General features: G+C 39.0%; 2 protein-coding genes across 2 annotated transcripts; both read left to right on the top strand.

Annotated features, from left to right (window-relative positions):
- The first annotated feature begins 104 nt into the window (after window positions 1-104).
- kcnh4a (potassium voltage-gated channel, subfamily H (eag-related), member 4a) lies at window positions 105-13,812 on the top strand. The gene is made up of 16 exons (XM_040045811.1): window positions 105-969; window positions 5,144-5,377; window positions 5,542-5,673; window positions 5,801-5,934; window positions 6,340-6,592; window positions 7,503-7,660; window positions 8,109-8,316; window positions 8,687-8,881; window positions 8,964-9,163; window positions 10,040-10,289; window positions 10,397-10,611; window positions 10,783-10,821; window positions 11,243-11,598; window positions 11,687-11,766; window positions 11,909-11,982; window positions 12,181-13,812. The coding sequence occupies exons 1-16, from the start codon at window positions 894-896 to the stop codon at window positions 13,135-13,137; spliced, it is 3,561 nt and encodes a 1,186-aa protein (XP_039901745.1). The 5' UTR covers window positions 105-893; the 3' UTR covers window positions 13,138-13,812.
- Window positions 13,813-14,840: 1,028 nt separating this feature from the next.
- On the top strand, window positions 14,841-25,435 carry rab5c (RAB5C, member RAS oncogene family). The gene is made up of 6 exons (XM_040045823.1): window positions 14,841-14,977; window positions 20,046-20,382; window positions 22,147-22,298; window positions 22,529-22,651; window positions 22,756-22,849; window positions 23,941-25,435. Exons 2-6 carry the CDS (start codon window positions 20,217-20,219, stop codon window positions 24,066-24,068), a joined length of 663 nt encoding a protein of 220 aa, XP_039901757.1. The 5' UTR covers window positions 14,841-14,977; window positions 20,046-20,216; the 3' UTR covers window positions 24,069-25,435.
- Window positions 25,436-27,340: the final 1,905 nt, after the last annotated feature.

Below are 27,340 nucleotides of genomic sequence, written 5' to 3'. Positions count from 1 at the left end.
AATTGACTGTTATTACACTGAGCAAAAACGGGAATCGCTTGATGCTGTGCTTTATTCAACTTGACCTCTACCCTCATGTGTCAAAAGAAGGGCTGATAAAAACACAGAATCTTTCCAGAGATGCCAAAGAAGATAATCAGTTGCTTTCTTCCACAGCAAACAAAACGTGCACACACACACCTCCCTTTCTGTGTTATTAACGCAGGATCCAGCTGTACCTCGGAAAAAATGATTGGTAATTTAAGTGAGAAGTCTAAGCAACAGAAAATCCTCTTCTGCCTCCCATTGTGGAGTTTCACAAAAGATAGAGGTGAGAGCGTGAGAAAGCAAGAGATGGAAGAAAAAGGAAAGTTATTTCTAATAACTTCTCTGGGGAGAAGGCAAGGTTTTATGTGAGAAAGAAAGTGAAGGCAAGAGATATTTCATAAATTCAGTGGATAGAACGGGGGATGGTTCAAGCTTTTTTCTATGAGAGAGAGGGAGCGAGAGAGAAGGGGAGGGAGCGAGAGAGGCTGGGGACTCAGTGGCAAGATTCATGGAGAGTGGAGTTACACTGACTGAGGAGCAGCTGAGACTTTGCTGTGATACTGGAGCAGTGCTGAGCACAGAGCGATGCACAACTGAACCTGAATACTTCTGACTCAGGCTGAGAAAAGCTTTAGAGCTTTAGCACGGAAAACCTCTGAATTTTCCTTCAAAGAAGAAATGGAAAACTCTGTGATACATTTCAGTAGTTTTATCCACTCAATATAGAATATATAAAACTTCCACTCCACTGAAGAGTTACAAGAAAACTCAAGAAGCGGTGTTGAAAGTCTAATTCGGGTCTTCTATAGGGAATGGTGGCAAACTAATTGAAACTAGGACTCTGTGACCTTTTTTTCTGGTGAAAGATGCCTGTAATGAAGGGCCTCCTTGCTCCACAAAATACCTTCTTGGACACCATTGCCAATCACTTTGATGGAACTCGTAAGTATTTTGGGGAGAGGGGATCACTTTGCATTAATACAGATTTTTTAAAAGAATGCTGATAATTACATTTCTGATGAATATACATGAATAGTAAATCGATTAACCTGCAGACCAAGTATTCGGAATCTGCGACTGATATTGTTGGACAAGTGCTGCTAGTCCCCGCAGATTTTGATCAGTATGTGTTCTTCTTAAAATGTGTATTACTTATATTGAAAGAAATGGTATATAATACATTTATATATGAAACATGTTGGCTGCAAAAGGTCAATCAATTTTAAAGATGAAGCTTTCCCAGCTTGCGTTTAGGATTTTTGCCATTGGCATTTCTGTAACCCAATTTAGGACTGTGACAGGCGCTGATAAACACTGCTGTCAATCAATATGTCCAACAGTAGTGAGATCCCATTTAATATGTTGGAGCTGAAGAGCCACTTGTTGAGATGATGTGTTGCTTGTTAGAATATTTCCCTGTTGAGAATAATGTCAAGGTCTTTGTCAACAGCAAACAAAAAAAAAAAAGGCAAATCAAATTATTCAGGAGCAACATTAAAGTTTTAGAGCTAAAGTCTGGCATCTTTCTTTCAGTTTGAAATCTACCAAAAAAGAAGGGAAAAAAATATATATGAGCTTTTTAAAAAGTTACTGAAAAATCTATTGTTTATTATAAGACCGGCTCAGCACAGTGTCGTTAATTAAATAACTATGTGCGGCAGTTACAGAATGATGCTAATAACTGTGAAAACACTACTGGATTTAAACACTAGACTTTGCTGAATAATTAATCCTGATTAAATACCAGCTCTAATAAAACATATTACTTTTTAGCATTTAATTACAGCCATTAAAGTTTCAAATGAAAATGTAGCTTATGCACCAAGTGCTTGACATGATTTGATTTTTGCTCATTATGCGAAACTAATACAATGTAAAGCTAATATTTACATGTGCTTGGATTACTAAGAAAGCACAATTATTTTTCCAGTCTTATGTAACCTAGCATGAGATGAAGAGGCAGATTAACAGTCTCACTCTACAGCACATAGAATATTGTACTTTTTTTCTTCTTGTTTCTGGGTAATAAGTGCCTTTTCTTCCTGCTTGTTCTGCCTCAGAAGCAAAGAAATGAAACAACATTCTCACACTATAACACTTAATATACAGAAAGAAAAATCTTATTACCTTGGCATATGGAACAGATCCACCCGGTTACACCCACTCAAACGCATATGAACAATACCAGGCATGGAAAGTTACATCTTACATCAAGTATCCAAGCATGTCAGTTTTACTCTACATCAGATTTAGTGAAAAAAAAGAGAGAAATACATCAACAATATATATATATATATATACTTTTTCAGAAAACAAGAAAAGTGGTGCACAGGTCAGACGTTGCATTTCTCTCGCCATTGAAAATTCTCCATCTGTTCTCTGAGGTTTTTTGCCCTCACCTTCACATCCGCAGAAAGCAGATATAGAATTGCATTTACACATATCTGGGCAGCAAACATGTTTTCATTATCTGGCAGCCACAGTGCCTCTGTATGTGAGTCGTGCGTCGGTGGACTGATCAAGTCACTGAGTAGGTTGTAAAAGGATCAACTGACAAGAGATGGCTTCAGCATAATGCCGCAGGAATCCAGGAATAGTTGAAAAATATATGTTAATTGATTTGAAAGTGTTGGATCACATACTGTGAGGGTGACTGAATATAGGCAGTATGATCCTGACATGAGAGCAGAGAGATTAATTTAGATGAATTACTGCATATGCAAGAGACAGAGAGCCAATCAAATATAATTTGAGGTGTGGTTCAGTCAACCTGTGAAAGCAGGAAAAGTTTACTTTTTCATCTAGTCACTCACAACTTATACAGGGTACTGATCTTAATCGACAATTTTAAAGCTTTCAGAATAATATTCATTAGATATATGTGCACTGTAGCCTGTAGAAGCAAAAGGAGTCTATCAAACATGTGTTTGTTTTTGTGCTGAAATTGCAGTTTTCTCCTCCCCACGTTCTGTTGTGGATAGTTAGGAATACTAAATGCATCTGAATCAACAAATGCTTGCATTTTAACAATGTTTTTGCAGTGATGATTCACATCATTTTGAGGTTTGATGACTGTCAGTGTTAACCATGGTCATGGCATGTTGACCCAATTGCTATTCAAACCTTTTGTTTGTGAGGGGTGGCTAGTCAAAAGAAAGTCAGAGTAGCTTTAAGACTGCGGGCTTGCACCAGTATAAGATAAATTAAGGTTATTTCAACTGTAAATCATGCACAGCTAGTCCAATAATGTCCAAAAATACAAATGTGGTGCAGGAGATTATCGTAGCAGGTCCCCTTTGTGCAAGTGGACTTAGTCAAATCTATTAAATGCTTTTTGTACAAATCAGAGTGAGGTTACTGTTGCAACATTACCATTTTTTTCCTGCACAAATTGCCATGGCAACATAAGCGCAGGAAGATCTTAATTTAGCTTCTTATGAGATTAAGTGCAGACACTTCAGGTGAAAAAATGAAATAAAAAAAAAACCTTGCACATGTGTTCTTCTGGAGGCAACACTTTGTTAGCACCCTTTAGTGATGCTGGCAATTATTTTGTGGTTGAAAAATCATTTAAAATACAATACCGTATGACAGCATGCATCTGAATAAACTGCTATTATCGGTCTCTGTTTACTTTCCGAGCTGTAGAGAGAACACAAAGCATCAGCCTCATTATATCTGGCCGCAGTACAGGTGCTTGGTGTTGTCCTTGCAGCTATATCATCATTGGAGTGCTTTGCTACATAAGCAAACAAAGAACTTTGGGGGAATTAAATTTGCTTGCATCAAAGTGTGTTTGAATAAACAAATAAAAGATGACATGTCAGTGTACTCAGTCTATTTGTCTAAATATTGATGGGTTGGACAACTGAAAGCACACTTCCATTAGTCATTGAATGATGAAGACATCTGGTTGTTGCGTCCCTTTACAATAGAGTCTAAACTGCATCACCCCAAACAGTTTATTTCTATACATCAGTTTGTAACTTAAGGAACTGGGCAAGTTGGGTAAGCTATTCTATTTTCCACCTTTTTGACTGGTGATACACAAAGAAAAGCTATTCTTACACTGTTATTTAATTATTAATTATTTGGCAACAATGATAAGAGCTATTGTTGGTGGAGTAAAGATGTAATGTACAGTCTGTCAAGCAGGGTGGTGGCAGCACCTTACTATGGGGCTGTTTTCCATTCACATTGTCAGTGGACTGATTCTTATATAGTACTTTTCTGCTCTCCCAGAGCACTCAAAGCACTTTATACAACATCCCTCATTCACAGATCTTCGACTTGGGGTTAGTATCTTTCCCAAGTATATTTAGCATACAGACTGGAGCAGCAAGGGATTAAACCACCAACCTTCCAACCAGCAGTTGACCCGCTCTACCTCTTGAGCTACAGCCACCCTGACTCACTGTGAAGTGAATGGAAAAATAAAAAAGGAGGACTTTAACTTCACCTCAAATCAACAATTAGAGGTTTGAAAAGATGTTTGCACACAAAATTGGTTTTGGAATTGATAAAGTAAGCTAACATTAAGCTTCTGGATAGCATTCCCAAAACCCCTAACCTAAACTTTGCTCATAAATTGTGCCGGGTCCATGCCAGGAAATCAATCAGTTTAAATGAACTCCACCAATTCCGCATAGTTTGGTGGAAATGTAATTGAAATTTTTGGTTAACAGGACAAAACATTTTGGAAAATATTCATCAGTGCAATGTCTAATGACTGAAAATGATTTAGAACCAGAGCCTCACTGAGGTCCTGGGACCAGCTGGCACTCTGCATATATTCTTGGACTTAATGCTCACCAGCAGCAAACTTCAAAGCTCTCTTTGATGTACACTAGATAACTGCCAACTTCAGGGTTCTGAGCTGAAAATACAAAGAATGACTCAGATAGGAAAAGTTACTTTTTGTGCTTCAAGAGAACTTGTATTTAAAAATTTATATTAAAAAACATTATACTTGACACATTTAAATGTTTTCTTTCAGAACTGCAGCTATATACTTTGGCTACATCTATGCACTTCCTACTGTTCGGTTCGCCATGTCTGTTTCTCCAGGTCACACAATAACTTTACCTGATTTTTGATCTTTTTATTTTCCTCACAGACTGTAACTTCCTCCTGGGAAATACTCAGGGGAGCTGTGGATACCCTATTGTCTACTGCTCCGATGGCTTTTGTGAGTTAACCGGCTTTGTTCGAACAGAGGTGATGCAGAAAACCTGCACGTGTCGTTTCCTTCACGGGGCTGAGACCAGTGAAAATGTGATTCAACAGGTAGACAAAGCCCTGGAAGGCCAGCAGGAGTACCAAGGAGAAGTCTGTTTTTATAGGAAAAATGGTGAGAATCACAGACACTCACGGTCACAAACGAGAATGACTTGAGCTTGGCAACAAAACAAAAAAAATTGTTATTTCATCAGTATTAGAGATCTAATCATCATTTTGGTGAATTAATTGTCTGACGAGGTAATGTCTCTGTAATAACATTTTTAATACTCCCAGGAAATCCATTCTGGTGCCTCCTGGATATTGTACCAATTAAAAATGAGAAAGGTGAGGTTGTGCTGTTCCTGTTATCCTTCAAAGATGTCAGCGAATCACATGGAAAAAAACATCGCTGTACTCAAAGAGACGGTGAGGCCTGGCTGCTTGCGTTTCTTTAGTTTTTAACAAAAGCACTTATTTTTTTGTGTCATTTAATGTGCATTTTTTGGCATAATTTACACACAATTTTATTTAGTGCGTATTATTTTCCTTACAGGAATGTTAGAGACTGCCGACCAGAGAAGAAAAAGTGGACAATCACACTTTTTTCAAAGTAGAGAGAGGGGGAGAACCATTCTACACCACTTGAACAGGCTGTTCACCAAGAGGAACAAGAAGAAGTTGCCCAATGTGAGAGCAAACCACTGGCTTAGAAATAAATACATAAAACTAAAGCACAGTTTTGCACTTTTACTAGCTAAACATTTACACTCAACAACAAAGCTGTCCTTTATATGCTAATAATCAGGTAACCCTGAGTCAGGTGAGTTTTGCATTTAGTACCAAGGTACGTACTTTGTGTACCAGATAGGGGCAGTTGGCCCTATTCAAACAGCTGTGATGATGATGATGTGTCATACTTTTAGTGCCCTTCAAGAATTAAAGTACTTGCAAACACAGTCCGGGCACTTGAGATTTGCAGGCTTGTAAAATTAGCTTACTCTCTCCATCTGTGTCATCACTATGCCACCAAGCAAGGATATCAAAGCAGTGCTGATTTGAAGTCTAAAGCTGAATGACTTGTTATCTTTTCAGAGTGTGTTCCAGAAACCGTCCCTGCCCGAGTACAAGGTGGCAGCTGTGAAGAGGTCCCGCTTTATCCTGCTGCACTACAGCATGTTCAAGGCTCTATGGGACTGGTTAATCCTTCTGGCAACTTTCTATGTCGCAGTCACAGTGCCTTACAACGTCTGCTTTGTCAGCCATGATGAGGACGGTGACCATCGGCCACTTGTCAGCCGCAGTACCATAGGCAGTGACATTGCTGTAGAGATGCTCTTCATTCTTGGTATAATATATTTGAATTTATTGAAAAAAATAAGGATGCAGTAGTATAACCTTTAATATTTTTTTTTAGGTAAAATTGAATTACTAAACACCTTAAACAAATGAAAATGTTTTTCTAAGAGGTTCTACTCTGCAAGCTACTAGTCTCTTCTACCTGTTACTTACATTACGAACAGACAACAATGTTAAGTTTAAATGAAGAAACATATTCCCCAGTGCAGCTGCAGTAGTTTCCCTGGCAATGGCTAACACACGACTACCTCCTACTTTTTCTCACCCACTCAGGCTGTCTTTGTTGCCCTAGGTTAGAAATCATAATTAGATTTCTCTCACGTCGTCCCATTTTTCCTCCAAAGAATGCGCGATAGCACATGTGCCACGAGGCTCGCTGACTTCTTGTCTCTCAACAAGTTTGTCTGGGGACAGACACCATCACAAAATTAGCTCACCTGGTAACACGTTTTTCCTTTTTTTCTCTCATTTAAACTCATCCTCAGTTCAGTCTTACTGAAATTAAACAAACAGTCGCCTTTTCAGTATACAAAAGAGAGTTGGGTTTATTGCCAGGGAAACCTTGCATTAACTGCTTTGTGCTTCTTATGCTGCAAATTCTATTTGTCCTTGCAACATGCAGCTTGATATGTTTCTTTGTTTAACATTCTTGGGCTGCAACCCCCGCCCCTTACTCATAGAATCTGTGCAACTTTAACTAGCACTATAACAATGATTTAATTATTTGCTGAAATGAGGCTTTGTATCCTAATATCCCGCTGTCTTCTTGAGCTATATTGTTGTAATGTATATTATTCTATATATTAACTGCCCCGGCTATGACTCTAGTGAAATCTTGTTTTCTTTGTTCTGGTTTGCCATCTTTCTCTTTTGTTTTTAACTTTACTGTTCCTTTTCAGATATTCTCCTGAATTTCCGTACCACCTTTGTGAGTCAGTCAGGTCAGGTGGTGTACGACACCCGATCCATCTGCCTCCATTATTGCACTACCTGGTTCTTTGTAGATCTGATTGCAGCACTCCCCTTTGACCTTCTCTATGCTTTCAACATTACAGTGGTAAGACTTTTATTCCAGATACGTGAAAATCTAAAATGACCTTTGTTTTATACTTTCCAGTGTCTATAGTGAGTAATGCTATGGTGCTATTTCCCCCAGAGAAGCGAGTGGAGATGATTATCCTTCTACATTCATGCCCTTCACTGAACATTCTTGTTAGTCTGCTTGCTTCGACACTAGTACTTCTCATGGATTAGTCTTAGTTTGCCAAAGGCAACTTCAGCTGACGCACAAAGTCATCTCCCTAACTGTATTTTTGTTTTGCTCGACGTCCGCTGCAAACTCTCCAGCTATTACGCTGTTCTAACTTTGATAGTATTTGATGGTACTAACAGAGAAGTGGGGATGTGTCACAAGTTAAACACACTCATACAGATCCTTGAACGGCAAAACTACTAAATAAACTAATCTGCATCTTTGATGTTGTACTTTTCCACTCCTTTTCCAGACTTCATTGGTGCACCTGTTGAAAACAGTCCGTCTGCTGCGCTTGCTACGGCTGTTACAAAAACTGGATCGATATTCTCAGTACAGCGCTGTAGTCCTGACCCTGCTCATGTCTGTGTTTGCACTGCTTGCTCATTGGATGGCTTGTGTCTGGTATATCATTGGACGCAAGGAGATAGAAAGCGGTGACCCAGTAACCTGGGACATAGGTGAGGACACTGCAGTTTTGTTTGAATAGTCCCACACAGTTAAAAGTATAATATTCTCCCTCACTCGTTTGCTTTACTGAGACAAATTAGGTGTCTTTTTTTGGCAACATCGCCCTGTCAGTGCTGCACATCTCAGCTAATGCTTGAATGCTTCAGCATCATTTCATCCCCTAGCTTGTTTCCTCAGAGGAAGTGTAGGTCAAGAAATGATTGCATTATATCACCAGTAACACATTATGTCATTCTATATTATATCATGTATTATATCACCTACGACAGCAGAAAAGTTCAACCATTAAAAAAGAATAACAAAAGTTAATTTAATCACTCAGACAGACCTACGTAACAACCTTCTCCCCTCTTCCACCAGGTTGGCTTCAGGAGCTGGGGAAACGTCTGGAGACGCCGTACATCAACAGCACCGTGGGTGGTCCATCCTTGCCTAGCGCCTACATTGCTTCTCTCTATTTCACCCTCAGCAGCCTTACAAGTGTTGGTTTTGGGAATGTGTGCGCCAATACAGATGCAGAGAAAATCTTCTCCATCTGTATTATGCTGATGGGAGGTGAGTTTAAAGGACTTGGCAGGAAATTCCCAACTATATGAAAAATGTTTCAAGAATGTCCCCATATTTCTGTCACCTCCAGCCCTGATGCATGCAGTAGTCTTTGGCAACGTGACTGCCATCATCCAGCGCATGTATTCACGTCGCTCCCTCTACCACACCCGCATGAAGGATCTCAAGGACTTCATCCGTGTGCATCGGCTACCTCAACAGCTCAAGCAAAGGATGTTGGAGTACTTTCAGGCCACCTGGTCTGTCAACAATGGAATCAACACCAATGAGGTGGGTAAAGAATCACACTTTAGCCGTGTTCTCCTGGCTCTTTGTGTTTATGAAAAATATTTGCTTGGACATAATAAGTTATTTTTCTGGCAGAATGCATCATTTTTAATATGTAGCTGAAGAATATGTCTATTCTTTTTGGATATTGGTTATTCTACACTCAGAAATGCCATTCTTAAAATATGGGGCACCTCAGATTCTCTGGAGTCTTATTCCAGTTCTTTAAGTAGATAGTCCTTTTTTGCAAATAGAATTTCAGTATACTGCCAGAGCCTATCTAGGAGAAGTTCCTGTAATTACAAGGGTTGGAGCTGAAATAGAGAGAGCACTCATTAACACCCCCAACCATCAGTACCCTCAGATAATTAATTCAGTGTTGAAGGTAACAGAGAGAGCCACTGGTTTCTGAGAACATGCTGGCAGTATTATCATGTCTTTAAAAACACAGTCTGCCCTTTTTTTTTATTTGTTTAATTTAGGAGTGGTTAACCATACCATATGTGTAGGCTTCTTAGTAGCACTATTGCATAGTCAAATATCTCTAAGTAATTGTCTAAAACAAAAAGATTGAAGTATTTTAAAAGGAGAGTACCTGGTGATTTTTGACTACAAGAGGAGGGACAGACTTTGCAGGAAACATGTAAATGCAGTACTGCAATATTCCAGTTTTATCAAGCCGAAATGTAGCAAGACAAGAAGGCAGTGGAGTTTTGTTTCTGTGAGAAGAATATCTGGGTGAACAATGAGCTGATAATTACAAGTACTTAAAAAAAGAGGGTAATTTGTGTCTTGCAAAGCTCTATATGCATTTAAGTACCGGTACGGTGGTTAACTATTAAATAGCGGTTCTTATTTTTATCGTGTCCTCGCTCTTAGCTGTTACATGACTTCCCAGATGAACTGCGAGCTGACATTACCATGCATCTGAACAAAGACATACTGCAGCTGCCTGTGTTTGAGCGAGCCAGCAGAGGGTGTCTGCGCTCCCTCTCCCTCCACATCAAAACTTCCTTCTGTGCACCAGGGGAATATCTTATCCGCCAAGGAGATGCCCTACAAGCTAATTACTTTGTGTGCTCCGGTTCCCTGGAGGTTCTGAAAGATGGCATGGTCCTAGCGATCCTGGGTCAGTGTGCACCCAGTGTTTTAATGTTAATCTCATACAGATTTCTCTACATATTAGCTGTGTATTGACATATTACACATACTATGTTTATGTGACAATCCCTACAGGCAAAGGCGACCTCATAGGGGCTGACCTACCAGAGCATGACAAGGTGATCAAGACCAATGCAGATGTGAAGGCACTGACATACTGCGACTTGCAGTACATAAGTGTCTGGGCTTTGAGGGAGGTCCTGGGGCTTTATCCAGAGTATTGCAGTCGGTTCAGCTTGGACATCCACCACAATCTCACCTACAACTTGAGAGAAGGCAGTGAAGCTGATGTAAGACATTTACTTTGAAGCAATGGAATAAAACTGAGAATGAGACACATTCGAATGCACCACAATTCAGAATATGGTGTACAAACATACCTATGCTATATGGAACGCTTTACATGTTCAGTTTCCAGTGTGAGTGTAATGCTTTGTTCATTTTCACTTCCATGCCTTTAGGGAGTAACACGGTTTCAGCTGACACCCAGGCAGTCTCAGGTATGTCTGCCTCATTAGGATGATTAATTTAGCCTTGACGTGCTTGATACAGCCATAGTTAAATCTGTCTTAGCTTAAGGGATTAGTCCGGCTTGCATTGCATTCTCTTGATAAATGTCATGTAGATATGAAAACACTTAAAATGCCTTTTTTTTATAGTTGAGATAATAATGCTCCAGTTGCTGCTAGGTAACAGAGAGAAATGGAGCAAACAGCATGTACTATATATGGTTTCTACACTCCAGTCATCAAGAAAAACACTAAGCTTAATTAAAACTATCCTACAAGAGAAGTATTTCTGACACTATCAAAATCACTAGACTAAGAATTTTTGTAGCAAACAAATCTATTACCCAAACAAAAATCATGCACAAATCTTTGCAATCGGCTTCATTGAGTTTTCCATCTTTTTTCTCCTCAGTTTATGGATCATAAACTACCCTATATCATTCAAGGAGCTGATGTAAAACATACAGACCACGTAAAATACTCTCAGCACCAGAGACTGCCTCTACTACAGAGTATGGGCAGCCCTGTCCATCAACCCTGCCTCAGCACGTTGCTGGGCGAGGAGCTCCGGCACATCTGCGCACTGCAGCTCTGCCGATCACCTGCTCAGGGAAGCAGGGGTTGTAGTCCTTCCCCACAACCTTTTTTCAGCGAGGAGCTCTCTCCATCTCCTTTACCCAGTCTTACCAGTGACCTAGACTTGAACCATCGGCCTGCCAAACTCATGCCATCCGGTTCTTGTATTAGTCCTCTGAACCTCAGCCCCAGGTGACCTATTCATTCTCCTTTGGTCAAATATCAATAATCTGTTTGCATATAATTAAATTAATATAACACCCATTTGTCTTACTGTCAGGGTCGTGGATGGAATTGAGGATAATGATCACACATTTCAGTTTAATATGGAACAGAGCGAGGCAAAGACTAATGTTGCAGGTAAAGTGTCTGAAAACTGCATGATTAATGAGAAATTGTAAATATAAGCCTTTCTATTCAGGACTAGACATTAAATATAACCCAAAGTCGGAACAGATTAGATGAGTTTCTCACTTTTTAAAAAAAAAAAATCCTTTTTCAGATCGGTTACACATCTGTAGCCTGTTTCTTGAGACAGAAGAAGTGAGACAGAGCGTCAGCAAACTAAGCAAAGAGGTATGTTCCCTTATTAGGCAAAAGTGCTGCTCCTTGAAATATGCCCAAATGTGTTTTGTGAGGACACAGTAACCTTTACCTTTGACCAAGTGAATCTAATCTGTTAATGCTTGAATTCATATCAACTTAACATGATAGCAGTTACAAATAAACAGTTAACAGTTTTGAATAAACAGTCATTATTTCTCATTCTTTCAGGTAAACAACTTAAACCAAGATGTTTCCAACCTTGCCAAGGAACTCCATGACATAATACATTTTCTGCATTCTCATATGACAATGCTCCACAATAACTCTCCAGCTTCCACATGTTCATGTGGCACTCAGGTGCTCCCCAACCCAAGTGTGACAACTTCTAGCCACTGGCAACCGGATGTCCCTTTAAATATCTCCACTGAGTTACCACCTGTTCATGAAATGATTAGCCATCCTGCTAGAAATATATGGCACTCCAGTGGAATACCCTCCCAGTGCACCAGTTCCGCCTTGCTGTACTCGTCGAGCACAATACCATCCTGTTCACACCTGGTCTGCTCTGACAGAGACACAACTCAGAGGCTTCAGTGTTTCTCTAGCCCTTTCCAAACACCCAGAACATCTCCAGGCTCTCCTTACATGACCTCCTCTCATGCCCACGGAGGTCCATCGCTCCTGGGTATCAGTTCTGCCTTCAGTGGCTACCCATTAAGTTCTCAGGCCTCACACGTGGCTAGTAGTGCAAAAATCCACACGATAAGCAGCACCCACTCCTTATGTTCTACAGTAAACTGTGGCTACTCCCAGCCACCCCTAAGTGTTCAAACCAACTCGGATTCTTCACATAATCAGACCAAATCCCAGACACCTATACATTTATCCACCACTCCTTCAGCCCAACCACAGTATCACACTGCCTTTAGCTCTTTGACGCCATCAAGAGCCCACACTTTGATATACACAGGATACGAGGACCAGCGAGGTACTGTCGAAGGCTCCAGACAGAATGATCCGGTAGGATCCAGTCCTGTCCACCAAACACAGGACCTGGCAAATTCTCTGATGGAGCAAGTACCAAACATGGACAGTAAAGCTTCACTTTATAGAGAGAGGACAGAGACCATGGAGTCTCGTTCCACAGGAGACAGCATTCTTGATATGAAAGAAAGGCCACACTGATGACATCCCTATCTGGTTGTGCTATCAGCGAGTAAATAACAAAGCTGACGTAATGTTTAGAGTACCTTACCAAGAAATCTGGTGTGAAGTTTGAAATTAATAAATTGTTATTTAGCCAAGTTCTCAATCAACTATTGGAATCCAACTGCCACTACAGAATAAACCTGTTTTTCTCCACTGATGGTTCTTGTGTTTTATATGGCATTAATAATGTTTGTGAATTGAGATTATGTCATGGTCTGCATAGATCATAGCTGAAGCAATCTTATTTTGCAGACCATACACTCTCACTCAACCATTCAATGCAAAATTGTTTGGCTAGTTATTCATTTTATTCATTTGTATTTTTTTTTCTATCACGTGAATTGTCACTGCTGTATTCAGCCACAAAATGTTTCCAGGGTTGGCTTAGAAGCCACAAGTGAATGGGCAGCACCCCTGAGTGGTGATATGTCGTTACTACAACAAACACAAGACTGGCATTTCATGAGATATGGCCTTTTGGAGCCACAACCAAGCTTTTGACCTGTAGAATGATGTAACATATTCCTGAAACGTGTTAATCATATTTGACCAATCTTGGTCCAATCAACCTGGCATATAGCAATGACATTTTCAACAGACTGCTGAAAAACCTTGATATTTTTATTCATTGGTAGTATCATGGCAGATATATTTATGTCCATGTGACTCTTTAGCATTTAGCAACAATTCTGAAATTAATAATATACTGAGGGGCATGTAAGATTTTGTGTCATCGGTCAAAGCAAAGAAAGCCATTCTTTCACTATTAATTCATCTTTCATTTTGAACATGTGAAGATGCAAGGAGATGAGATAGTGAAAGTTGGTGAGTTTAACAATCTAAAGCAACAAACACTGCCCATTAGAGGTGAAGAAAAATGAGTAGGCAGGTTAGAGTGGGTGGAAATGAGTGACAGCAACAAAGGTGAAAGGAAACATTTACAAGATGTTACTGTTTGGAGATGGTGGCACTTACAAAAAAGCATGAGGTTGAGCCGGGGGTGGCAGAACTGAAGATGCTAAGATATTCATTGGGTTGTAACCAGGATGGACAAAATTAGAAATGAGTATATCAGAAGGACAGCTTAGATTAAGTGGCTTGGATACAAAGTTAAAGAGGCAAGGATGTTTTGGACATATGTAGAAGAGGATAGTGGATACACTGGACAAACACTGAGGTGCCAGGCAGGAGGAGAACAGGAAGCCCACAGGAGAAGACTCAAGCTGTGAAGAAAGATATGCAGAGGATTAGTGTGACAGAGGAGGATGCTAGGGGTAGGGTTAAATGGCGGCAGATGATGTGGTGACCCCTAAATGAAGAAGCCAAAGGAAGATGAAGATCAGAATTTACTGTTCGACATTGGAGACATCACAAGGATCATTAAAATATTAGTAAAAATTAAAAAAAGGATCCTTCTTTATGAACGCAGATTGTATCCCAAGCTTATTAAAAATATTATGCTAAACAAAATTTGTTACAAAATTTCACGCCATTTGAAAAGCACAAGTTTTATTGTCATTGTCATTATACATAATTTTCATAAACACCATATCATTATATTATAATTATATTCAAATTAAGATAATTTTAGATGTTATTTATGACTAGATATAATAAAACCTTGATAAAAATGTCGTGCTGCAGACTGGAGGGTCTAGCGTAACCCGCTGTCCTCATTGGTCAGAAAGCCACTGACAAAAAGTGGGAGGTTCCCGGAAAAATTGCTAACCGGAAGGGAAGGCCGGAGCCCAAGAAGAAGAAGAAGAAGAAGGCAGCTGCTGCCGCCGATGAGACCAGCGAAGGAAGAAAAAGTAATGTAAGTAAAACAACTTGAAATTAAGAGTCATGTTGGTGAAGAGCAATACTGAACGTGTGTTGGATTATTTTGTCGACAAACTGTTTACTGTAGTTTGATCTATTTTGTTATTATTTTTTTTTTTCTGCTTAGCATGTCAGCAAAGTCCGGGCTCAACCGAAATGCCTTATCAGACTGGATCGAGGGAAGCTACGAGCTGCCCTGTGGGACAAACATTCTAAATATTGAAAAGAAAAAAAAAAAATAATGCCACGGCAGAGCCCTGAGATAGCTTAGAAAAATGTGACATCGTTTCATGCAAGCAAGTGGACGCAATAAGACGTCCCGGAGTTTCTCAAACGTCAGACAGCTGACGACACAGGGCCGAGAAAAGAAAAGTTGTCTAATGACGCTTTCGACTTTTGGCCGTAGCTGCTAACACAGCTAATGCTATCAGAAGTCAAGTTTCCTTGCCAAGAACATAGCTTTTGTTTTCTTTGTCAGTTTAGGCTAGCAAATGGGTGCTACTGCTAAGTAAGCAACAAGGTTGATTCTTTCACGTTGTGTAGTCAGCGTTCATTTTGTTAGCCAAGTGCTTAGTGGAACTCACAAGTTCCAGTCGTGTCGTCTACGTTTATGTTAGCGGTTCCGTATCGCACCTAAATGTAACGTACCGTTTTAGCCAAGACAGGTGCATTGTTGTTTGATAGTTATTTTATCGATTGTTTTGAATCAAGCCTTAGCTTTACAGTTTAAGTTGCCTTATCATTGTGCTTAACCCGGCATCGACCGAGCAAAACTTCTCACTTACTTTGAAATATTAGTTGTAGATTAACTAACTTAATATGTTACGTTCCTGCCACCGGTTAAGTGTCTAATGACTGGTCTTATGTGCGATGTCTAGGCTCAGTCGAGGCACATCATAGTCGTCTTATGTTCTCTAAATTAGATGTACTATCAAGGCAGCTGTAATCTCTTCACAATCTGGTGCTTTTTATTATCAGCTGCATTTGTGCATCACATTGTGTGACAGAGTAAATGTGCGTACATAGTCTCTTGCTTACCTCTGAAGTTGTATTTATGGCAGTGCCTTCTCATCATTAAAATGTCATTACTGCTGACTTTGTGGTGTAACATCCGCATATTGCAACGTTGGGGTTGTTATGTGTCTGCACGTGTGTCTTCTTGCATTTAACAGCAAATACTTTTTTTGTATGCTGTGTATCTTCACAGCTTATGTTTATGGCTTAATACAAGTAACAGAGCTTGGCCTTTGAGATAAAGATGTGATTTACAGTTGCTTGCCTGAGCTCTCATGTTTATGGCATGTGGACCTTGTCCTTCTTAAACAGCCACTCTTTTTGACAACCCAGCCCTAAAATAAGGACTGCAAATTAGTTGAACACTAGTATGCAATACATTTGGGTGCTATGTTTTGGCATTGCCTTTAAAGTTGTAAGTTGTTGTAGTTAAATGGACAGCTGGATCTGTAAATCTGTGTAAAGGATCAAATATCAAATCCCATTATTTAATAATTCACTTAAAATCACTTGAAGTCATAAAGTGGACAAAGTCTGTTTTAAACAGTTTGATGAGATGAAAGGTCTCAGTTTGGGATCCATCTGACCATCCATACAGACATGATTGTATTTTTCATTTCAGTTAGAAATGAAGAGAGCTTTCTTTTTTGTTATTGCTAAATTTTAGTATCTGAAGATCTGGCCTCTGACTAATGCTAATTCACTCATTCATCACAATGGGGGGGGAAAGTGCCAGTGATGCTTGTGGTGACTCTGCTGTTTGCTTTTCCTGTATTGTGTCACCACATTCCCATCTAAAATCACAACGCCAAACCAATTCTTTGTACCTATCTTGGATTCAGAACATTTCCTGTTTCTTTCGATTTCCCAAGAATGGTGCTGCTTTTCAATCTTTGTTTACAACCTAGGACAAACTATCACCTTTGGCGGCAATAGATAGGCCTTTAATATATGCTCATGTGTACATGCAAATTTGGACAGAGCCATCTGTACAAGCAGATGGGATTATGAGCTAAGACAAAAGTATGGTCATGCAGCCCCTCATCAGATACCATTTCTTCCATGACCCCACCCTTCAAATAAAGTGAACTGCACATGTCTCTGCTTGTCTTCGTAATTTCAGTGTTTTGGTGGCAGGTTGTTAATCTAGTTTATAAATTGAATGTGAAAGTGATTTTCTTTTTCTAAAATCTAGTCTGAAGTTTAAGGAAATCATCATACTGTCCAGGCAAACCAAAATTTATTAATTACAGAATGTCATTTTTAATTGTGTGACCAGGAATGGAGAATTAATCCTGTTATTTTCCTTCTGCAAATATGGTCTTTTGAGAAATGGTGTTAGGTGACAGCTTGTTTTCTGCATAAGAAGAGCCTCGATTACGCACTAGTACAACAATACAAAATCTTCAAATCTAGCAGTCACAAGAACACTTGGAAACTGATCATAGCAGCTGGTAACCTGATCTTTCTGCTTAATTTTTCAGTATAACTAATGTTTAACGATACCTAGATTTTGTTCACGGAGCAAAAGCAATTAAAAAAATGTTTTCATTGCTTCTTTGACTGATTAAACGTATTTAATTTGTGCATGCATTCTCCAATTTAGATTGCAATAAACCACAATCGCTGCTAAGTTCTTGGATATTATGCCAGCAGCAGAACATACAGGGGGCCACAATAAATATTTCACAGCCTCTCCCTCTCGTCTGTTGTTTTTTCCTGCCTTTTCTCCTCCCCCTCTGACCTATGTCCCACTGTCTCTCGTTCCCTGACCCACTTCCCTGTGGAGGTTTGCAGTACCCATTAGGGATGCCATCACAGCATCCGTCAGATGCTGCTTAAGATGTGTGAAAGTCTCTATCAGTGTAACAAAGAGTCTCTGATTGCAAGCCTGTCAGCTGCTTCCAGCTTTGATGTTACTGTTGTGGCTCTCAGTCATTACTAAATCATCAATCCAGCAGCTAGGCTTTGTGGATAGAATTAGATTTTTAGTACTTTGTTTTCCCATTTATATATCCTCTTTTTATTTAAAAAAAAAAAAAAAAAAAAAAAAAAAAACTACGTCATGGTCCTTGGTTGAAGATGAATTTTTGCTACCAAAAGATGCCTAACTTGTGTGTGTATTATTTACGAATGCAGTGCTTTTGCCATCGTCAAAAGTTGAAATTCAGTATTAAATATTAAATACTATAAATAGAAAATAATTTTCTTAAGGAATGTTGGTTGAATAGGTCTTAATTTCCCAGTATCATGGGAAAGTACCAGTACAGTTTATCTATTACTATGTAGCTTATTCCTAAGAACAGAAGAATTAACTTAATTAAGTTAATTCTTCTGTTTTAAAAAGAAAAAAGAGGAAGAAACAACTCATTCACCTAGTGAGGAATGTTAATCTTATGAGTACAGACTGACTTTTCCAACTCTGCTGTGCTATAAAGGATTTCCTTTCTCTGTTAGGCTGCGAAGCAGAGCCGATCTACTAGTTAAGGAGCCCAGCGTAAACTTTAGTGTACTGCTAGAGATATCTACTGTACATGTATACAGCTGTAATCCCATGTAAGAGTTAACTGACTTTAATGCTTTAATGAAATTGGAAAATATTTATTTTACCATAACACATGTAATGCCTGTGTGTTATGGCCATCGTTTTTGTTTGCGTAACAGGAAACTGTAAAGGAACTGGTGTATTTTTTTTTTTTTTTTTAATAGCTCCTTATATCTGCAAATGCTAAATTAAACCAGTTCCTCCAAAAACATAATGGAAATGTGTTGGAGACAAGTTAGTCTGTTGACTGACTGTAGCTTGGTTGATTCACTGTCAAATAAAACATGCAATTTCTTAATATTTCATTGACAAAGCCATGATCTACAGTCACATGCTAAAGATTAAGCATAGCTCAGCAACAGGCGGGGGTGGAGCTGGCACAACCAAATCATTAGCCATGATGCCGCCTCTTGATTTTCCCTCATTCTTGAGCTATCCCCCTGTCTTTAAGGAAGAGTCCTCATACGTGGCTTGATTGTTCATCATGCTTCTGTGTTGAGCTATTCCTGTGATCAAGCTGAGTCTATCCCAGGTTTTAATGTGCTCAGCAGTAAAATGTCTTCTGCAATCTTCACTTCCTGCTTTGAGCTCAGTTGTGTTTCCTGTCTTTTGACCAAGCAGAAGCTGGCTGACCTCATGTGTATCCCCCAACTGACATGCACGCACGCACACACGCAGGCAAGGTTTCACTTACTAACAGTAGGCGAAATGAAAGGAACAAATTGGTGGTGTCCTGTTTACACATAAGCTACAGATTTTATTTTGTACCAATTTAAACTAACCACAAACCCCCGTTTGTTTGTTTTTTTTTTCAAAGGTTTCTTTTTATTGTTCTTACAGTCCTTGCAAAACAAAATTTGGCCAATAGCCACTGCTGGCATTCTTTTGTGGTCAATGCTTAACGTTTAATGAGTTTCTTCTTTTCTATGTAGATAACAGCCACGAATATATTAATGATGCATGACTATATCTTTGAGCTGTGGCTATTTTTGAAATCACAGGAACACTTTGAGTTGTATTGTATTTATATTTGTGTATTAGGCAAGTCGCGTTAACTGGTAGTTAAGCCAAAAAATTAAGCAAAAGTAAGAATTTCATCCTGTAATGCATGCTTCAGCCATTTAAATGTTTAATAACCTAACCTGTGAGAGCAAGTTGGAGGACACAATTTAAAATCAGAGACTAAGTGCTCTCCTTCAGCTCTTGTTTATAGTAAATAAAGTTAGGTTATAAACTCTATATCTCGAGGCCCAATGTGATGAGAGTTTTGGTGTCAACAACTTGGATTTTAAATTGTTTAATCATTTTGGGTTAAAGAAAAAGTGTTACTGCTTTCTTCAATAATCTTTCTTATGTCAAACTGCCTGCAGGAACAAGGAGTTGTTTTGTTTTGGGGGGATTTGATGCTACTGGTGTTCACAGGTTTCACAATGACTGTGGTTGTTTTCAGTAGAGATCTGTTTTGTTTGGAGTAGAGCTTAACTAAATTTGTTGTGTTTTGCAGCTCCCACTGGTGAGGCCTCCTCTTCTTCCAGTAAATCTGCCAACCAACCTAAACTTTCCTACATCCAGCTTAACTTCATCAGCTCCCCTATAGTAAGCCCAAGCCTGAAGTCAGCCATACACCCTCTTCCCCCAGCTCCTCCTTCTTTTTCCCAATTTTCAACACTGCAATATGGCAGGGCGAGGTGGACCAGCACGGACCAACGGCACCGCAGCAAGCAGCAAGATCTGCCAGTTTAAGCTAGTGCTGTTGGGAGAGTCGGCAGTGGGCAAGTCCAGCCTGGTGCTGCGCTTTGTCAAAGGCCAGTTCCATGAGTACCAGGAGAGCACCATCGGAGGTGAGGGTTGTTTGTTTGTTTGTTTGTTTTCTTGCTTGATTTCCACAATTGTCTATTGTATTATTCTTTGACTTTCTGCTTTACTTACAGACATATGTAGCATCAAAGCTATATATGTCTTGTGTATGTACAGGTAAGCAGACTCTTAATGCGTGTTTGAAATTGTTCATTTACAGTGTAAAAGTAGACTTTACAAATAACTTCAAAAAATTTAAAACGTAATCATAAACAAATGTTTTTCTTTTTGTTCTGACTCTTAAAAAGTTTTAAACTTAGGTGCTCAAGCAGAAAAACATGTCCTTGCTAGTTCAGAGAACTGCTTGCCTGCAGGTCTTAATCTTTTCCGTTACTAGAGTCTATGCAGGAAGAGTCGTGCAACCACTTCTTTGCAGCTAAAATGAGCCACCAAACTCCTCACATGTATATTTGATGATATTAAAATATATTTGAGGTGATGGCTAAATATGTTTTTTTTTTTTTCTCTACACTATGGGATCTTCTGCCTGAGCAAAATCATTGGTCCAGCTGGACAAACAATCACTGAGTTTAGATATTAATACATTTACTCTCCTACTAGAATTCCAGTGCTGAATACTCAATACAGTAAAGTAAACAAACTAATGCATGTATTTGTAAGCAAGTAAGGAAATGATTAGCTGAAGAATGAAATGGAGACTGAATACCGATTAATGACTTTAAAAATGAAATTAATTGATAACAGTTTTTTGACAAATATAATGTAAGGAGGTGGTGCAAAGTATCTGTATTTGTTTCCTGGGTTGCAGCCATTCACATGCTTCTCAATGTTGGGTTTATATGGAGTTTCTTTACAGTTGTAAAAACTGTTAAGTATGTTGTGATTAGCAAGACCAAAAAGATGTTTCTGTATAATACAAAGGCATGGAAAAATCATTCTTACCTTAATGACAAAGTTTGAGTTCAGTGAAAGTGAGGGAAAGCTTCTTCTTCAGTTCTTCATCTACCTATCTCAATATTATTGCTGCAACATTTATTACACCACCTCTCTGCTCATGTCTGGATCCAATATTTATGTATTATTGCAGTTTCTCACTTTTAATTAAAGTTGTTTGTATTGCAATTTTGTATCAGGTGAAAGCCAAAAGTAAACTGTGTTAAATCAGTGCTGAACAGTTGGTTCATTCGTTCTGTCTTTTCTTTTGGTCGTTTTTCCTTTTGCTTTGTGTAGAACCAACTTTCCCCATGTTTCCTGTCCTGTATCAGGTTGCTTGTGAGTAATGTGGCTATAGGATGTAATGACAGGAAGCTCAGTGCTTACACTCGCCAAAAGACTTGAAACGAGTCAGCATTTTTTTATTTTTTTTTCCTTAACTTGTGGTTGGTCAGCAGCATGCCTAGTCAAAGATTACAAAGCTTTAAAGTATGTGCTATGTGAGTGCTCAGTTTTCTCGGTCTTGTGACAGTTGGCTAATTAAATGGAGCTTTGCCTCTGTTCATAAACCATAGCATTTTGTTTGTACCTGGTAGCTTTTTTTGTTTGTTCTTGTTTTTTTTGCGTTATAGGTTTATTGCCATAGCTGGCATGTCCTCTGGAGTCTGAATTTATCAGCAAGTTTTAAACTTCTTTTCATTCAATGACTGATTTCCCTCATTATTTTAATGATATTGTGATTACAAAACCAAGTTTAAATATGAAAGTCCACCCCTAGAGATGATGACTTTTCTGCTTTCTCTTAAGCCCCTCTTTGTCAAATATTGAATAATTTCTTTCTACTTCCTTTCCAGCTGCCTTCCTCACACAGACAGTATGTTTGGATGATACAACAGTTAAGTTTGAAATCTGGGACACTGCTGGACAAGAACGGTATCACAGCTTGGCACCCATGTACTACAGAGGAGCCCAGGCTGCCATTGTGGTCTATGATATCACCAACACAGTAAGTAACATGCGCTGTGACAGGACTGTGGACAGTCAAAAGTCATACGTCATTTGTTTGCTGACCCTTGTCTTCTAGCCTGGGTTGATGATTGCTTAACAGCAATCAGACCTTTGGCCTTCTATTTTTTTTTCAGTAAAATGTAAAATGAAAAACCTGCAGCAGTGATTTAAATTTTAAAAGCACAGCAATATGTAATGATGCACATTTATTATTATTATTTTTTTAAGGATACATTCACACGTGCAAAGAACTGGGTGAAGGAGCTCCAGCGACAAGCCAGCCCGAATATTGTAATTGCAATTGCAGGAAACAAAGCAGACCTGGCAAACAAGAGAGCTGTAGATTTCCAGGTAATGAGGAAGTTCTGAGATCAACTGCTGAAGCTCGTGAAAGCTTCTGAAATTATTTAACAGACGACTGTGAATTCATACTGCTTGCATTTTTCTTTTTTTAGGAAGCACAAGCATATGCAGATGACAACAGTTTGCTCTTCATGGAAACCTCAGCTAAGACTGCAATGAATGTCAATGAGATTTTTATGGCTATAGGTAAGTGTTAGACAGAGGGATAATAGCTTATTAAGTACTGAAGTGGAAAATAAATCAGCAACCATCCTGATGATAGGAATTCTAAAGTCTGGATTAAGTAATCATTTTCTTACAACGATGTGAAGAAATGATGATAAATGTTAAGAATGCAAGGTGGCAAACTTTAGACTTCATTTTTATGCACTGCTCAGTCCATCTGCCAAAATAATCATTTCATACAAGGAAAAGAAAAAGGGGGAATGCCAGAAATCCTCATCAAAACATACTGCATAAGACCACTGATGGTCATTTCCCACATAAATGTTAAATTTAGTTGCTGAAGATTGTAAAATGTGAATTTGCTGATTTTCTTCAGTTTGCATTACACTAAATTGGATAACTTTGGTGTTTGGACTGTTCAGAGGAAAAAAGGCTTTTTGCTGTTGAAACATTGGCACCAAAAATAGATTAGGATATTTTCCTCTGTCCTACAGTGCTATTTATAAATCTAGACTTGTTTGTGAGAGTTGCACAGTTCTGGAGATGTCAGCATCTATGCCTTCTCATAATAACTAATAAATAATAATTATTATTATTGAACCAGATGGCATTTTACTTGTTGTGGGCAAAGTAGAAAAAAAACCCTTTGAATGCATCGTCTCGTTTAGAAATGATACCCCCCACACACACTTGTGTACAAAGACCTGAAAAAAAACCCTCTAAACCATGGTGTGGGTGTTTTGTTAGTATCGACCAACTAAATGAAATGCTCACTGACAAGAGATGCCTTTTAATATTTACGTCCTGTTACAAGTGTAAGCCTCTCATGGGTAAACAGGTGCCTACTTCTACAGTCTGGCACCTTTCATGCTTTGCAGCTGTAGTTCAGTAAAAGAAACTGACGCTGCAGGTCGCATTTTCATTTCATTACCAGAAAAATTCTATCTGGAAAAATAGCCCTACATGTCAGGGGAATAATGTTTGAATTTGTTCCTTTTAAGTTATTAAAAAAAATAATCTTATTACTAATGAAAATAGCAGGTTGTTGGACGCTTACTGTCATGTTATTATAGTATAGGAATTAAGTCTTTGTACTTTGTACCACAAAACAGCCAAGAAGCTTCCGAAAAACGAGCCTCATGGTGCAGCAGGCGCGGGCGGACGAGCCAGAGGTGGCGTGGACCTGCAGGAAGCTGCACCACAGGGCAGAAGTAGCCAGTGCTGCGGGGGCAGCAACTAGCACAATGAATCGGCTGATGCAACCAATCTAAAGCTTCGATCAACCCGACCAGAAATTAGCCAGCTGTCAAACGACGTCCCATTGGTCAAACCAAACCACGGTCAGACCAACCACCCTATGAGCAACACGGCACCAATTAACTGTTTGGCAAATGAATCCACTGGCCAGTAAACTGCCAGACTCCACTGATGGTTTAAACTGGCGAACCAAGCAACAGATCAAGAAATCAACTTACTCATAGGGAATCATGTTTCATGCCAATCCATGACCTCTCGATTGATGATGGACCCTTGATGTCATCTTGGGGGGGAAAACGCATCCCATTCATGGAAGAAGGAAAAAAAACAAAGCTCAGTCATTACCAGTGGCACTTACTAGCGCCACTCATTTTTGTTTCTGTATTTGTGTAAAGGATTACAAAAAGTAATGCAACCAGAAGGAGTATAAGAAGACTCACTAGCCCTACCCTTTCTATTCTGCCCTCTTTCTTTCCCGTGCACCATAAATTTCTGAAGTTTTTCCGTCGTGGTCTTGAGACACGGTTAAAACTCAAATAGAGGTGCATGCAGCATCCTTCACTTTTCTGTCTTGTCCCTGGTCAGATTTTTGGAAAAAGGTTTCTACCAGGAGAAGAGGAATGGAAACATATTCCATCTCGATGGAGCTGTGTAGATTGAAATAAATCATCTTCATTATATATATATATATTTTTTTTTTCTGTTTCCTTTTGACACAAGCTGGTCAATATGATTTTAAAGCCTAGTCTTTCAGGTTTTACAATCATCCAACCATGTTATTAAACAATAAACAGTAAATAGTACTTTAATAACATTGTCACTTGTGTAATTTTTAGCATTAATGAAATGTCTTTGAATCATCTGTGTAATGGCAAATACATAAAGCAAGATTTGTTTTCGTGACCAAAATCACAATTGTGTACTGAAAACATATGACTGTATTTGTATCCGACTTTTCAAGTTTATAATCAAACAGTAGTTCTTGTCAAAACATTATCTTCCCAATCTCTACATGATGTTTTGTCAACCTTAATTATGTTGTGATTTTTCTTTTTTGTTTTTTCTATGTCTTAATTTTTCTCTGAAGATCTATGGTATTAAATGCACTGGTTCTGTCTCATCATTTTGGTGAATTTAGATGTTATCCTCAGCTTCCTTTTTCTTTTCTCTCTCCTTATTTGTATTCTGCACATCAGGGAGGGACTGCTTTTCAACACTGTTGTTATCATCCTGTTATGGCATCAAAGACTAGCACAACAGAACTTGCACGGCAGTCACTGCTGTTAGGTGAGGGGGGGGGGAGGAGGAGGAAGGAAAATGTAATTTTATGAATAAACAAGGGTAAGGTTATGTTTCTTTGTATGCCTGTTTAATCATTTTGTCCTATCTAATTAACTATCACACTAGATTTTTAAAAATCTATCTACATCAGCTTCTGCTAGTAATGACAGCTATGAGTTGTACTGTTGTGGCTTGTAGATGGATTTTATCCCACTGCCCCACAAGAGTTTAAAAGACATGTATTATCTGTAGCTGGCCCAAAATTGGCTTTGGCATTACTTTTACTAACTCTCTATATTTCCCGATTCCTTTCCTGTTTCTTTTCTCTCCAGGCTATTGTCTAAATATCCTGAGATTTCCTAAAGATTAGATTTCTGTTTAAACTGGCTTTGCTTTCTTGGCTGTTAACACATGCTCACTAGAGTTTCCTGGACAATGCCAAGTATAATAATCCCTTAGCTAATCTAAGTGCATCTGAAGAGATCCGTAAAGTAGAGAGGTAATTGTTCAGTTAGCGCTAAATACAGGTTTACTGTTAGGTTTTTGTTTGTTCCTGTTATCCCCCAGGTGTTTTGTGAAAAGGTCAATCCTTTGTGCCAACCAAGGTTGCAAGGTGGTTTGAAGAAATTTTAGACACATAAATCGTAGGCATCTCATCCAAACAAGCTCCAGATAAACTTAAATATATAATTATATAAAGATGTGGACAAAATTATAAACCTTTAAGCTTTTTTTTGCAAAAACTTCCCAAGTGCTCTTTTACAAAGCAAGGGATTTTCAATGTAATATTTCTAAATGGGCTAGTTTTCTTTATAGGCATAAATGATTTCTATTTGCACCCAAGGACATAATTATTTTTTTAAGTTATAAGTTGCCTATTGAAAAACTGACCTTTTTAATGACCCATAGCACACTGCTCTGCATTGACAAAACAAAAATAAGTTCAAGACACAAAATAAATAACTAAAAATTTCAAAGACCCCAGAACAACTGCCAAGACTTAGCCAAATTGATAAATGTAGTCTCAAAGAAGACAATCACTAGACCTCTCCACAGGAATGGACAGCAGACCAAGAAACCCCCCATTTCTGCATAAGAGACATCTTCAAGCCAGACTGAAGTACACTAAGGACAATCTGGAGAAAAATTAGACATACTGGAAGCATGTCTTTGGTCAGATATGACTACGCTACAAATAGCTTTTTCACCATAAAGACACTGCACAGGAGACAAGGGTGTGACATGTTGAAAACTACAATTTAAAACACACAATTGATTGCTAGCATCAGGCCCTGGTAGTTTTTGGTTTTGTAAAATAACTTTGTTTACCTGCTTAAAGCTAAATAATGTAAAAAATAAAACGTGGATGTTTTAAAAATCCCCTACTTATTCCCTAAGCCACTCAAGTCATTCACAAGTCTGTGAATGATACTCATGGCCACTGGTCAGTGATCATGAGAATTTGCATATTGACGATGATGAAACTGAACTGACTGTTAGTCAGTGGTGCTACTTTCAGTCTTTATGCAAATGTACCATTTATAAGGCTGGGGAAACCTGTAGTCAGCTGAAACTGAAGCTGTACTTTGCACTAAGAATACTGTGTCCAGATAAACAGAATGAGCTCTCTGGGATTTCATTACTGTGATGGTCTAAGGAGCTTGGAAAGAAAAGCGTCTGGATGTTTCACCTCTCATCTGAGAAGCTTCTTCTGTTCTAAGGGTCAAATGGTGGAGAGTCCCAGATTTAAACCCCGTGGGAGTATCCTCCCAAGGAGAGACAAAAGGACCCCCTGATGATCCTCTACCTAATCACATGAGCCAAGGTGTGAAAATGGGTGTGGGTCACAATCAGCCAGGGTTTCGGGTGAGCTCATTGTGAAACCTAGCCCCACCCTATCCTGTGACTTCCTGAGGTCAGATGGCCCAGGGTGTGAGTGGGCATTAAGGTGTCTGGGAAGGGATCTCAAAACTG

This window comes from Simochromis diagramma, unplaced genomic scaffold (genome assembly GCF_900408965.1).
Source record: "Simochromis diagramma unplaced genomic scaffold, fSimDia1.1 OVJJ01000321.1, whole genome shotgun sequence".
NCBI classification, from domain to species: domain Eukaryota; kingdom Metazoa; phylum Chordata; class Actinopteri; order Cichliformes; family Cichlidae; genus Simochromis; species Simochromis diagramma.
The sequence above is the reverse complement of the archived record's forward strand: the minus strand, read 5'-3'. Positions and strand labels throughout refer to the sequence as shown.